The sequence below is a fragment of the Eretmochelys imbricata genome, chromosome 7 (genome assembly GCF_965152235.1).
Source record: "Eretmochelys imbricata isolate rEreImb1 chromosome 7, rEreImb1.hap1, whole genome shotgun sequence".
In the NCBI taxonomy this organism is placed as follows: Eukaryota; Metazoa; Chordata; order Testudines; family Cheloniidae; genus Eretmochelys; species Eretmochelys imbricata.
The window spans coordinates 11,220,209-11,234,521 of NC_135578.1; the positions used below are offsets into that span (position 1 = coordinate 11,220,209).

The window sequence follows — 14,313 nt, forward strand, 5'->3', positions numbered from 1 at the left end:
AGGAGATAAAGAAACAAAGCACTTGGGACTCTGTGTGGGATCCTGGTTTAAGGACTCGCCAGCCATGCTGGAAGAATGACTGTGGTGAGAAAGCTATCCCAAACAAGAGACTCTAGTTTGTTAAGATAGGTTTCAGTCTTCAAAGCATATGTTTCCTTTTGTTTGTAACCACTTCTATCCCAATTCCTTCTACTCGGAATCACTTACACATCTGTTCCTTGGTAATAAATTTAATAATCTTGTTTTACTACACAGCCACCTCAGTCCTGCTGTGTTTCAAACTAACCTGTAAAATCCTCAGCCACACTGACAGGTTGATGCTGTGTTCTGTCTCTTTAAAGAAGCAGCGAATGCGTTAAGGTTTTGAGAGGGAAACAGTGAGAGGGTCTGAGCACTCAAAGGAGAAGGTTTTTGGGGAAACTTGAACTGGACAGGTTGTTTCATCACCCTGCAGGGAGTAACCAGGCTAGTGGAAGCCAGGGTGAGGTCACTGAGCTGCAAACAGGGTGATGGTATCAGGGCTCTGAGCCAAAGCCGCACTGCACAGTAGCACCCAAGGTTAATAGGGAGGAAGTGACACAGCCCCTTACTGGTCTGGGTGAAACCCCAAAGTGTCCCAGAAAGTTACTACGTTCTATGTGTTTCTATCCATACGGAATTTGCTACAATGTCACTTTGAAGAGACACTGCAGGTATTTCACTCCAGAAAGGTTCCCTGAGGAGTAGTGGGAAAAGGTCAAGCTCTCGTGTGCCTGGACAAAGGCAGATTGGTGTAATGTCCTTAGCCACCAGGAGGGTTAATCCTTTGGAACAAAGAGATTTATTTCACTATAAAAGAGGTAGCCAGGTCCGAGAGGGAAACAAACCGGTTTGGAGAACAGGCAAACCAGCTCTCCTTGGCAGCCTGCCACAAAATGAGGGAGAGAGAAAACAAAAAATGAAAGCAGCAGATATGGACTCTGACGTGTACCTTTAACTTTTGCAACCTGCACTTCCCAACCCATACTTAGTTCAGCTTTCTGCAGCTTGTTTCTAGCAAGTTTCAACATTCACCCTTTATTTCTACCTGTTTTCTCTCTGTCATTCTCGAATGCATCTTGCTTATATCAGCTATAGTTTGGATTTAATTGTTAGTAGAGAGAGACAGAAATGCTCACTTAATTGTAAGATGAGGAAGGTTCCACCCTTACAGGAAGAGGAGAAAACAAGTGGCGGTGAAGTGACTCACAGGTATCTAGGATTATAAATTCAGTATCAGTAGCGGGAGGACTGCAGTTCCTACCAACAGAGGTGAAACAGGAGCATGTGTTGGTACAGAGCAAGCCTGCTGATTTTAGAGGTGCTGGGACAATAGCAACAAGGGTGAAGAATTTAATGTTTTTAAATTGTGATTTCCTATATGCTTTTGTAATTGTAAGGTCAAAAAGAAAGTGTGGGAAGACTAAATTTGAGATGTGCTGGAGTTTCACAGTTCCCATGAGAGCACATAAATCCTTGAGTTCCTCATCACAAATCTGTTACCCTGTTCCAATGACAGCACAGCACCATCCGCTATGCAATAACCATCCCTTTTCAAGAACTGTCACTTACCAATGACAAACTACCAGAAACTCTGCCACATTCAAATTTGTTTTTTCATTGCCAAAAAATTGGATTTTAATATTAGTAAGACACACCCACACCACACACATGAAAGCAAGAGACCATTCAAGCTAGCTTTCATCCTGAAGCAACCTTTTATGGGTAAGTCATACCTGCCTGGAAATATGGCATTTCATTTGTAAGACATTAGACTTTTCACTATTACCATGAGCATATTAATTGATATTCTCACAACATCACTGTGAGATAGGCAAGTATTATTCATATTTTACTGATGGAGAAAATGAGGCGTAGGGAGGTTAAATGACTTTTTCAAAGACACAGTGGCAGAGCTGGGACTAGAAATTATGAGTTCCTGGCTTTCATTCTTGGGCTCAGAGCAGTAGACCACATTGTCTCGCCACCTCAGTGGGGCCAGCAACAGCCCTGGAATAATAACACGAAGCAAGATTTTTTCATTTTTGAAAGGGAAACAACATCTACACCTAGAAACATTTCAAAAAATGGACGGCACAGTAGTAAACAAATGCTGAAAGTGGTAAAGAACAATTTATAACAGGACTGTAGACATAGAAGATTATACATAGCATTGCCTGGACCTCACAATAAAGAAACTCCCTTTATTTTGTACTAACAAAAAAGTGAGGAACACTTATTTGGATCTACAAACACAAACTGCCAGTGCTGCTTGGATTTTTATGACATTCATCATTCTTTTTAAAGTAGAAATTAGAAATAAAATATTCACAATCCAATAATGTAGTAAAATGTCATTATAAAAGTCACGAACGTACAGGTCTATTTATCAAGATGATGTCATCAGTTGAGTCAGTTAACTGATGGTACAACTATTTTCAGTTATATTTTATTCTCTCTCTTCACTCCATTACTAACCTTAATGAAAACCGTTCCTGAAAGTATTTACTGAAGTTATAGATTCCTGCATTTGGGGATCAAAATTTTACTTTCTGATGAATCACTGGTGTACAAAATATATCTAATTGTGAGGGTTTGAGAAAGTCTTGTTGATTCCCTTCAAAGGACTCTTGTGTTTAACAACTGTCAACAAGGTGAAAAAAAAAAGAGAGGAAAAATATCACCTCCTTTTTGCACACATTAGATGTAGGAACAATATCACATTATAGCAATGAGCTGTATTATGTAAAGGGTCAGAGTTTTTCCTAACACGCTTGTTTAGTCTTCATCTTCATTTGTTCTGCCAACAAACAGCAGTAGGTTTTCCTTTGGGGAAACCTCCAAGAAATTTTCTTTTCCACCTGGATCCTCTGAAAGTCTTTGGGGTTCAACTGCATAATTTGCTCCTTTCTCTTGGAAAACTGTGTAGCTTGCAGTAGCCAATCCTTCAGTCTGTTCTGAAAGCCTAATTGCAGTCTGCATTTTCTTTCCTAATTCCTCTATCAGTTTTCCAGAAACAGATGTAGATTGTAAAGAAGCCTTTGATTTTTCATTACTAACATCTAATGTCAAAGTGTCTGTGTCTCGTCCTAATCCACTGCAGTCAATAAGTGGGGCTGTCCTCTCCTCTTGGAGTGTCCCTTGTAGAGAATTTATTTTCCCATCTTCACTGGTTGAGGACTCTTGTTCATCTGAATCAGAGCTTTCTGTCTCAGATGATGAAGTACTGCTTGATTCTTCAGAGTCACTCGTCTCCAATTCAGAGGAACGCAGTTGTTGCTTGGAAACAGCACTGACAGCTTTTAACTCACTTTCTTCCTCTTGTACCAGACGTGCAGCTGATTCCAGCTCTTCTAGTTCAAACCCTAAATGGGCCTTAGTTAGCTTGGCTTTCTGTAAGGATTCAGCAAGTGCTGCCAACTTTTTTGACCTTTAAAAAAGAACAAAACACATTGTTAAATGCTAGAAACAAAATATTTCCCATTTGATAATAAGTAGCAGGGAGCTAAACATTTTTGTTATTCATTTTATTTGTAAACAACTTCTTTCTTCAGTTACAGAATGGTAACAGAAAAGGTACAGGAAACAGAGATAAAAATGATCCCTTATTCACTTGAACTTATTCACTCCCACAAGGCTAGAAAAGCAGCTACATAAATCATCACCTCAGCAAACTTACAGTGAATTTTTCAGAAGAAAGCACACACTTCTTTACAAGCTTTGGAGATACATTGTAATGAGAAACACCAACTGCAACTATGATGATGAAGCAACAGGAAATCTCTGCAGAGAGATTATCTATTTTTAATGTTGTAAAACTTCAGCATTTGGCTAGCCAAGGGGCTGTCATTAGCTGGTTTGAAGCAGCTTGGTAAGGCATGAATCCAGAGGGGACTAAGTCAGTTGGCTTTGTCGTACCCCAAATGTAAATAAGGTATGACAATTTTCTCTCAGTATTACCCAAAATACAGTATATTTACAGAATATATTTTATCAGGCTCTTCTCATTGGGCTACTTGCACTATTTTTAAACTCCTATTTTTCCCCTTTAATGCCCCTTAGTTATCTGATGCCTTCAGAATTATATTACATATTTACCAACCTCTTATTACCATTTCATTCTTATCCTAATGGATACAAATTACTGTTGACTAACATACTTCCCTAGTAAATGAGCACCTCCAAAACAGCAATGTTAACAAACCTGGGAAAGGTGGTACTGGACTTGGTTTTGTTCAACTGAATGACGCAATTTGTGAAGACAAAGTAATTGTATTAAATTTAATCCACTTAAATGCACAGAAAATGGGAAAAATAAAAAAAGAATGAAATCAGGACACAGGTTTTATGGCTAAGAGAAATCTCCTACAACTCTGTTACAAATGTGTATCTCCTCTGTGCAAGTCTCACCACTTTACTCTACACATTATTCACCCTAGGTCCATTCAGTCCTGAATACAAATAATTTCATATACTGCATTCTCGATGCTTCCTTTCTACCGTCATTCTTCTAATCCCTCCTTTCCCCTTCCCTCTCCAATTTCTTAAAACCCACCTCTTTAAGAAGACAAATCTTCCTGTCTTATCTTTAGTGAGTCCTACACCTTCCCTCAGCTGAACTGCTGATACATGCCAAATAAATATTTATGTTAGGAGTAAGAAAATATGTTGCATTAAAAAAACAAGGCTAACTGATATGAAATCCTAAAGTGGTAAGGTTTAGACCAGTTTATTTATTTTTTTTTAGATGGTAGGTTAAAAATACAATCTTTGGGGAAATATTTGCCTATTGGTCTATTTTGAGCCACACATTTAGCAAATAAATTTTCATTAAGCCAAAAATAATTCATTTTACTTTAAAAAAGCAACAATGCCAAAAATTTAGATTTAAGAACTGATCAGCCGACAATTATCTCACACTAAGTTTTCCAAAAATTATCTTTCCTGTTATGTAAAGTTTAAAAGAAAAACATGCTGCAATCATGTAACTTCTTATGGGCCCTATTTCATAGATGTGTTCTCTCTCCTACCACAGCAGCACATGTGCACCTGTTTTAGAACGTGTTGCAGAATAAATCAGTTCTAGATTTATTTTAAATTTATTTAGTATTGTACCTAAGAATGAACTAAACAAAGGTTTCAGAGCAGCAGCCGTGTTAGTCCGTATCCGCAACAAAGAACAGGAGTACTTGTGGCACCTTAGAGACTAACAAATTTAGTTGAGCATAAGCTTTCACGGGCTACAGCCCACCTCATCGAATGCATAGAATGGAACACATAGTAAGAAGACATATATATATATATATATATACACACACACACACACATATATACATATACATACAGAGAACATGAAAAGGTGGAAGTAGCCATACCAACTGTAAGAGGCTAATTAAGATGAGCTATTATCAGCAGGAGAAAAAAAACTTTTGTAGTGAACAAAAGAACTGCTATACCCCTTTCTGTAAGGCCTACAATAGGGGACAACAGACATGGTAGGTCAACTTTCAGGCTTAGCAAGCTCATTTAGTACAGCTGTAGCCATAAAAATTTCTTCAAGTATTTGAAATTCAGCATATGCTTTAACAGAAAACTGTGCCATAAATTTATAAACAGAGAGAACAAAAAGCAAGAGAATGTCTTGAAATGTGGGAAAAAAGAAAACCAGGTATAAATAGCAAACATACATCCTGTTTCTTACTGTAGAGTTTTGCCTCAGACTATCAATCAACTTTTCACCACTTCCTGCAACAGCAGGTCTACTATAAATCCTGCAGTAACTGACTGGGTTTCATTTCCTCTGCCAAAACCTGCTAACCTGCAAGGCATGACACACTGACACTGGAGCAAGCAGCTGATAATGTAATACATAACTCCTGCGAGGCAAAAGTTAAAGCGCTTGTTCTCTCAGTTGAATGACTTTAAAGATCTTTATATTCTGCTTCCCAGGGGGGATAATTACTCAGTATAACATAGACTGTGCAATTTTTTTCTCCTAAAGGAATTTTATTTAAAAGGTGGAGGAAGGGAAATTTAATGCAGCTTCTTACACTTTCTTACAGAGACAGTGTAGCATTTAAAAACAAATCTTGGATTGAAACAGATTATTTGTTAACTTTCTCCATTCAAACCAAAGAACTCAGAAATTCATGTTTATGAAGAGTAATCAAAACCACATAAAAGTTTAAAAACAATAAAAAGCACGTACAGAAGCTCACAGATAAGCCACACACTTCTCTATGTAATGCCTGATACACATCCAAAATTTTCATCAACTATTTAATATACTAATTTACTTCATTAAATAACCCCAGTGATGTTCAGTCATAACATTTTCCCCAAATCATCTTCAGCAACTTGCATTTTCCTTAAAAGTACAAAGTTACGCAGGATCATAGGAACTGCCAAAGTGGATCAGATCCAAGGTCCATCTATCCTGCAAAACCCCCTGCAAGTAGACTGTAATGGAATGACCTGCCCACTCGGTTTATTTCCTGACCCCACTATTGAGAGATTGGTTTATGCCCTGAAGAATAAGGTTTTATATCCCTTCCAGATCTCCATTTTTTTTTAAACTCTACATATGCGTGGTAACCATATAAAAATGCAATCTTTTTTTGAATGTTACTAAACTCTTGGCTTCAATGAGTGCACAGACTAAATGTATATTGTGCAAAAAGTCCCCTTTATAACTTTCAAATATGCTGTCTTTTGATTTCACAGTAAACCAAGACTGATGCGAAAAGGAGGAATGTTTTTCTCTCTGCTGACTGTTGTTCAACTCCAGGCACGACAGCCCCTCATTCCTCTCTTACTGCATAAAATTCAAGACAGCTGTTGTCACATGTAATCCCCTATATAATCTTATCCCCATATTTCTCTTCTCTCATTTCTTCAAGCTCTTCTTCCCAATACTCTTTGTACTTCCTCTCATCTTCCCTTTCTTCACTTTCTGGTTTCTATCATCCAAATTTTTCCCTATCAAGTGCACCTCCTCCACAGCCCCTTCAAATCACTCCTTAAACCCTCCTAGCCAAACAATCCTACCTCCCTCCTTCCTTTTAATATTCTCCACACCCTCCCTCTTCTCAACTCCCAAAACTGCTAGCTCTTTATGGATGAAATATGTCGTATTTCAGTTTGTAGAAGTCCACATAAATTTACAACACTCCATAAATTTTATTATTAATACATAATAATTATCTGTGCCCCAGAGTATCTAAAGCTTAGAGTTCAAGAAGAAAATATACGGTAATACGTTTTGGCTCCTTCATTTGCATTATGCTACTTAACAAAAATGTAATACTATGGCTATATAGAAAGAGCTTATCTCTTTGAAGCAGCAAATACTTGTCCCCGCCACTCTTTATGCAAGTACAAGTACATACTAAACAGTGAGTCCACTTATGAAAGAGTTGGTGTCTAACAGGGGCAAATCAGGAAGGAATAAATACTCTCCTGCCGGATAGGTACAAGACTGCAACAGAAAATATACTCAATCTCTGAAAGCTTTGGTTTACTTCCTATGATTTGATCTACTTCAATAGTAATTTAATGATCTTAACTGATTTCCATTGCACAGCTGTTGCTAAAAGATCCACACTAACCCTTCACATTGAAAGTTTTACCAAAGTTGCTGAGAGATGACGTATTCTCTACCTGTATCAAGTGCTACAGGGGAAAGGAGATAAAAATGACATAAGAGACCCCACTACTTTCTATAAAAATCAATAACGCAGTTATGAGTACTCTGACTTGATTAGTAAATGCTCTCCAAAGACCAACAATTCCCCTCCTGAACTCTGCAGTTGACTTTCTGTAACTCTTTATGTGCATGGTTCTGTGGAGCCGTTGGCATGCTTACAGCAGATAAACACAAGGGCTCAGTTCCTGAGCTGTGGTCAAGAAGTTCTTGGTGCAGCTCACGACAAGGTGGAAGCATGTGCAGACTTTAAGCTACTGTTGCACTCCCCTAATCCCGAGTCCATTTGCCGCAGCCTAAAGGCTGTTCTAAATTATGTTGACTGCCAGCAACCCCAAAGGACTCTTATGGCAGTCAGGGATCATGAGGGTGCAGGGACACCTTGGCTTCAGTAAGGGGATAGTAGCATCTGCACGATGGAGGCTCTTTGACACTTAGTGATCCCCATACATAGAGGGATCCTAGAGTGGCAGTAATGTTAGCATTGTTAGGACAGCTTTGTGCTGGTGGAGCACTGCAAAACTGCCCAGACGTACCTGAGGAATAGCCCAAGGAATAACATTTTGTTCTTGTTGGACGACATCCATTTCAGAACCCCATATCTATTAATGTGCATGATGTATATATCACATAAAAGCAAGGAAATTCAGAATTCATATTGGCATCCTATTCTTATTCTGCTAAGTGCAACAGCCCACAAGATTAAACAACACTGGAGATGTATCTAAGAGCCCTGTAGTACAAATGTAAGTCAGATGACTGTATCAGCTTTGCCACAGCACGGCCTGCAAATGAAAAAATGGGTTTGTGCCTTTCCCTCCACTTCTTTATATAACGTACAAAGAAGGGCTTTTCCCCTGCTTGTCCTGTCTTCCCCTTTTTTCTGGAAGATGGCTCGAGAACTGGAATAGGAGTTTGTTTAGCCCTCACTTAAGGACTAAAAGATTATTTCTCAAAGATCTTTTCCTGCCAACTGTGTCAGATATTTGAGTTCAATAGATTTTCAACAGTCTGAAAAATCCCTCTTCCTTTCAGTTACTCAGATTTCATTTTTTTGGTGCATATAATATCTTACTCCTAGGAGTGGTCCAGTCATCCACAGTCTCTTTCAGGAAAACTGGAGTGTACAAAGCTGACGTTTCTAATTGTAAAAAACAAGCAGAAACCACTCCCCACTGTCAGGCCTTTATATATCATAAAGCAGCATAAAAAAGCACAATGGCCATTTTTTCTGTGCCGGTTCAGTTTAAATCTTCCCTGCAATTGATTGATTATGCTGCAATGTTAGCATTATTTAAACTTGATTTTTTTGTATGCTATTCTCTTTGTTTTATGAATGCTAGATTAAAACAGAACAATGAACAGAAGCAGTACAGAAACACCTGATGACAATGCACCTGAATCAGGAATAGGCTAACTTCATCAGCTGCATGCTTGATATTTGAGATAGGTTGGAAAGGAGATATCAAGAAAAACAAGAACTTCCTATACTTTTAAGAAGCAGATTCTATAAATGTTATTTGGGGAGTTTCTCAGCTCTGTATTTTTTGAATTGTTGTATAAACTGCAAAAACGCTTTTGTCTATACTGTATTTAAGGACTCTAGGACATTTTTAACAAGCACACTTTCTTAGCTATTATCACATAAAAACATGCTAACTTTCTGATAAAATGTTTGGGTTTTTTAAAATAATTTTCATCTTTTAAAGTCCTTTTGCTAAAGCAATTATGTAATCACTTTCCCTGATCTGAAGAATCCCAGGCTCAAAACATAAAGAACAATGTGAATAGAAGATTTTCTACAGCTGACAACTAGTTAGATTCTGGACTTGTGATAGAAAGGGTGCCTTTTGGGGGAAGAAGAGGAGAAAGAGAGAAAGAGAATGACTCCTGATAATATGGAAAGGAAATAATGTAACTCCTCGGCCAACAAAGACAAACCCAATCTACATGTAAAGTCTGTAAAATAAAAGTAGGTCTCATCTATCTAAGAATACTTTCTTTTTTCTGGATATTCTGAGCATAGCTGAAGAATCAAGATCCCAAATTCTGAGCATAGCTGAAGAATACAGAAACAAATCACCTGCTAAAATAATATTGGATATACATTCTTTGAATTGTAGAAGAATGAAGGCAAGTAAAAATCTGATGGTCAGTTATGCAGCTGCCATCAGGGGAAAAAGTTTCTCTCCTCTATTTAAGAGATAAACAGAACTAAATAGTTGTTGGCACACACCTGCCAATTGGGAACTGCCAGTTCATTTTATTTTTAAGGAAACAATCCACTAGCAAGGAGAATTGAATCTCAGGAATCCAGCTAGAGAGAGAGTGTACCAGAAACCTGACTCAGTGGAAGACAGCTAAACCACACTGCAGAAATCACAGCATAGAACACTTTCCCAAGCGAGACTGTGGGTTTAGTTTGATAAATTGTACAGGTTAAAACAATAGTTCAGGGAGCAGAAGTGACCCTATGTCATGAACAGAATGGGGGATATAGTGCAGCGTTTAGGGACCAGGTAAACATGCCCTGCTGTTTCCAAGACCTCTAGAATAGTATTTAAGATTAAAGTAACTCTTTCTAGTAAAGTTAATTCTTCAGTAATGATTAAAGAAATCTCATGATTACTTGAAGATATGCTCATTCAGTATGCACATTTGTGGTAATATCATCTTATTATTATGGTAATAGTGATCCTACATAAACATGCATAATAGGTATTTAAAGCATTGCACATAGTAATTATTAGTTGTCAAGATGCCAATTGCACTGGGAAAATGCTTTTAACTGCAGGTTAAATTGATAATAGGCACGTTTTATTTAATGTACAGCTTTAATAAATAGACAGCAAAGACCTCACACGTCTTGTTCATACACCTGACGTAATTCCTGGAAGACAATGCTGCAGTATTATCATCATTGGATTACAACAGATCTTTAGTGTGCTAGGTGCTTTCCCAATATGTATGAAGAGAGTGTCTCTGCCCCCCACAGCTTATCTGCTAAAAAGACAAAAACAGATGACTGTGGGGGAAATTGAAACAGCACACAAGTAAAGAAGTAGGAAAAGGAAGAGAATGGTGAGAGGAGAGAGAGAAGGGTTTGGGGAGCAGGGTGAGTGAGGCCAACAGCAGAGGGCAATAATAGAGGGGGAAGAAGGAGCCTGAAGCAAAGCTCCAATCAGCAGACAGAAACGAAATGTCTCAATGTTCCAATTAAGGTCCTGTCTGCTGATATCACTGGAGTACAGGGGATTTAAAGATACCCTTTGCCTCTCTGCAGCTGATAGTGCTCCCAGAGCTTCTGTTCTGTCTCTTGCAGTCAATGTGGCTTGTGGAGTTAAAGGGCACTTGGAACCTGGTGCCCCATACAGTTGTCCTCCTTAGCCACATCCAGGGGAGTGAGCTGCCCAGGTCTCCTCCCCCAAAGCTGCTAGCAAAGCACCCTCCTGTTTTATGGAGATTATTTTTGTCATATTTTTGGAGGGGGAATGATCTGGAGAGTTATAGTTGCTGAAGAGGGGAGGGATAGCTCAATGGTTTGAGCATTGGCCTGCTAAACCCAGGGTTGTGAGTTAAATCTTGAGGGGGCCATTTAGGGATCTGGAGCAAAAATTGGGGATGGGTCCTGCTTTGAGCAGGGGGTTGGACTAGATGACCTCCTGAGGTCCCTTCCAACCCTGATATTCTATGATTCTAAGATAAGTTCTGTAGGGAGCCAGGGAGAAGACAATTCTTACAAAGTGAGCCTAGATATTAAATAAAAAGAATACATGCATAATTTGAGGCATCCATCCTGCCTTGGAATCCCTTGTTTGTAGTTTTTCCTAGATATTAATCTGCAGCAAAATAAAAGTAAAATGATGCACAACCTGCCTTTCTGAATAACATACCCATCAACCAGAAACAACACTACATAGGAAAAACTAAAAACACAGGAACTACTGGAGCAGGCCTTTCAGTCCTTGTGGTAGATTGCCCTGTGTAGCAACACTCTTGGCTTAGGGATTTAGCCCAAGTAGCAAAACTACCTGAAAGAGTTAAAAATCAGTTAGCAATAAATATTCTATATAACGCAAGAACATTTAACCATGCAACTTACATCATCACCGTGGGAGTTACCCAGCTAAATTACTGTGTGGAATATTTACACCTTTGTGTATAAACACAGCGGCCAGGTTGGTACATCAGGCTTTGAATGCATAGCTCAGTGACATTTTGCTACTAAATGAAACAGAATAAAACTTCTTCATGTGCAGATAAAAGCGCCACCTTAATGGTTTAAAAAAACCCACAATAAAAAGATTATTCTAATGCATCATAAGTTCGGCACGACATTTTACAGATCTATAAAAAGAGTTCACTACCCTGAGAAGTTTACATTGTAAATTAGACATAACAGCATGGGATGGCACAATACATGCATAAAGCAACAGTGCTTTTTTTATAGCTATTAATTTATTGAGGTAGTTTTAACAGATTTACAAATCCATGTCATCCAAATATCAGGGACAAAACAATAACCATTACAACAGTGAGTGTTTGTTAGAGAAACATTATACAGTACAATCTTCAGATCTCTCTATTTAACAGGGTGCTACCATATTACAGGTGAGCGCAACAGTGCATTCTTACTACCTATGCTTGCTAAGTCACACTGAGTTGCTGTGTGATGCGTGGATGCTGCCATGCTGGATCGCACAAATCACATAGCTAATCTGATTTTACATCTATGTTTCCTGATAGTCTGGACAAATTCTTTTGTCCGATTCTGTCCGATTCTGCTACCACTTCCCACTTTTTTCTGCTTTCATTGGAGAAAGAGCCTAACTACATTACAAAAACAACCAAGCCAGGGGATCGAGTTGCAACAATGTTATCCCCAATCCCGGGTGCAGCATAGTTCAAACCTGTTGTGTGGACAGGACCTGACTAGGCTTTAACAAAGGTTTAATAATCAGACTAAAGCCTTGGCTATATTTCATTATGTGGTACCGTTACAAATAATGCAGTCAGGTTGAATCTATACAACAGATTTTAATTGTGTTGTGCCTGGAGTAGGGGGACAACCCTGCTGGTAAACCCCTAACTCAGTTGGTTTTGTAGGGCAGACGAGCCCTATTTTAAATTAAACCCTAAATTTAAACCTGCATTTTAAATGTTTAAAGAAAAGGCAGGCAAGCCTCACAGATGTGGCAGACTGTCCCTGGATAGAATCTTCTTCATATAGTTTCCGGAGGTTCTACCATATGGGAAAATGAGTTTGTTACATTGCTAAGCAGCCATCCCCCATGGGAAGCCTGCAATGCCTCAATGTGCATTCAAATAGAAAATGACATCACACTGTGCCAATCAGTATAGCTGACTGATTTACCAAGAGCAGTTATTTAACTTATCTCCACTCTACAGGGATCTGGACTCACGAGATTCACCTTAGTGTGAAGCAGCTGCATTATCAAGCTAAAGGCGTTGTGCATGCTGGATTGCAGGGCATTTCCAATCACGCAAGTTTTACACGATCATCGTACAAGTTACTGAGCTTTAGTGAAAAACGGGGTGAAGACAAATTGCTGCTCTTGGTAAGGCCCGTCACAGTTCAGACTTCCATGCACTACGGCACTGAGCACACCATATATGCTTCGATATACAGATAAAAGAGTCCATGGCAGATTAGTGAGCTTGTCAGGGGAGTATAACCACCTGAAATCAGTTCAGAATCATACCAAGCTGCGTTGCTCACCACTGCCCCATTATTCCGTGACTAGATGCATCATACATCTTAAGCCTCCTCCAGTCTTAATATTGTTCTCCAAGTGGTTCCAGTCATGTTTTTAGTGATACGTTTGTCCCCATAACATAAGGAAGGTGAAATGAGTGTGTGTGAATTTAGTGTTTGGGAAAGATGATGAAATAGCAAATCAGCCTATAAAGGACAATGAAATTATTTGCTTAGCCACCACACAGGTAGAACATAGACAGCAGTAGGATTATTTATGTTTCTACATGAATCCTCAATGATGAACAGAAGTCATACAGATTTCAACGCATTTGGGAAGGGTCAGCCCCTTTGCGCTATTATTTCCTGTTCCCAAGAACCTGGCTCTCTCAGGAGCCAGCCTGCCATTGTCTTCCAGCCCAAGCCACACTAGGTTTATACTCCTAGGGAGAATGAGATAATGTTGACATTAATTTCGCACAGGAACTTTGATGAAAATTAATTTGCAAATGGCAAGACGTCTAATAGCTGGGCTCCTTTGAAACAGAAGGCTCAAGCAAAGTTATAGTTGACCATGTTATCATGGGAGGAAAGAACCAGAAGGGAATTTGATCCTTGAATGAAACAGATGGCAAAATAGCCATAGGTATTTGAAAGGAAAAGAAATTAGTTGTCAATCTAAAATTTGGATGACACCTTTCATCAAGTATGACATAGGTGCTTCAGCAGCCAAACCTGTGATTGGAAGATATCATACTGTTCTTCTGGGAACATCCCTTGAAGCTGATAATGAAAAGCTGGCCCCCTAAGGCAATACTATAAGTTACTACAATGGCATATTTTGACATCTAGAAAGTAGTACTCAAATCACTCCAAC

General features: G+C 38.8%; 1 protein-coding gene across 1 annotated transcript in view; it reads right to left on the reverse strand.

Annotated features, from left to right (window-relative positions):
* Nucleotides 1–2,132: 2,132 nt before the first annotated feature.
* The window catches only part of SHQ1 (SHQ1, H/ACA ribonucleoprotein assembly factor), a 97,180-nt gene continuing 84,999 nt past the window's right edge, over nt 2,133–14,313 (reverse strand). The window contains exon 12 of the mRNA XM_077822797.1: nt 2,133–3,448. Coding sequence (XP_077678923.1) covers nt 2,797–3,448 — 652 coding nt within the window. The 3' untranslated portion in view covers nt 2,133–2,796. The remainder of the gene's footprint in view (nt 3,449–14,313) is intronic.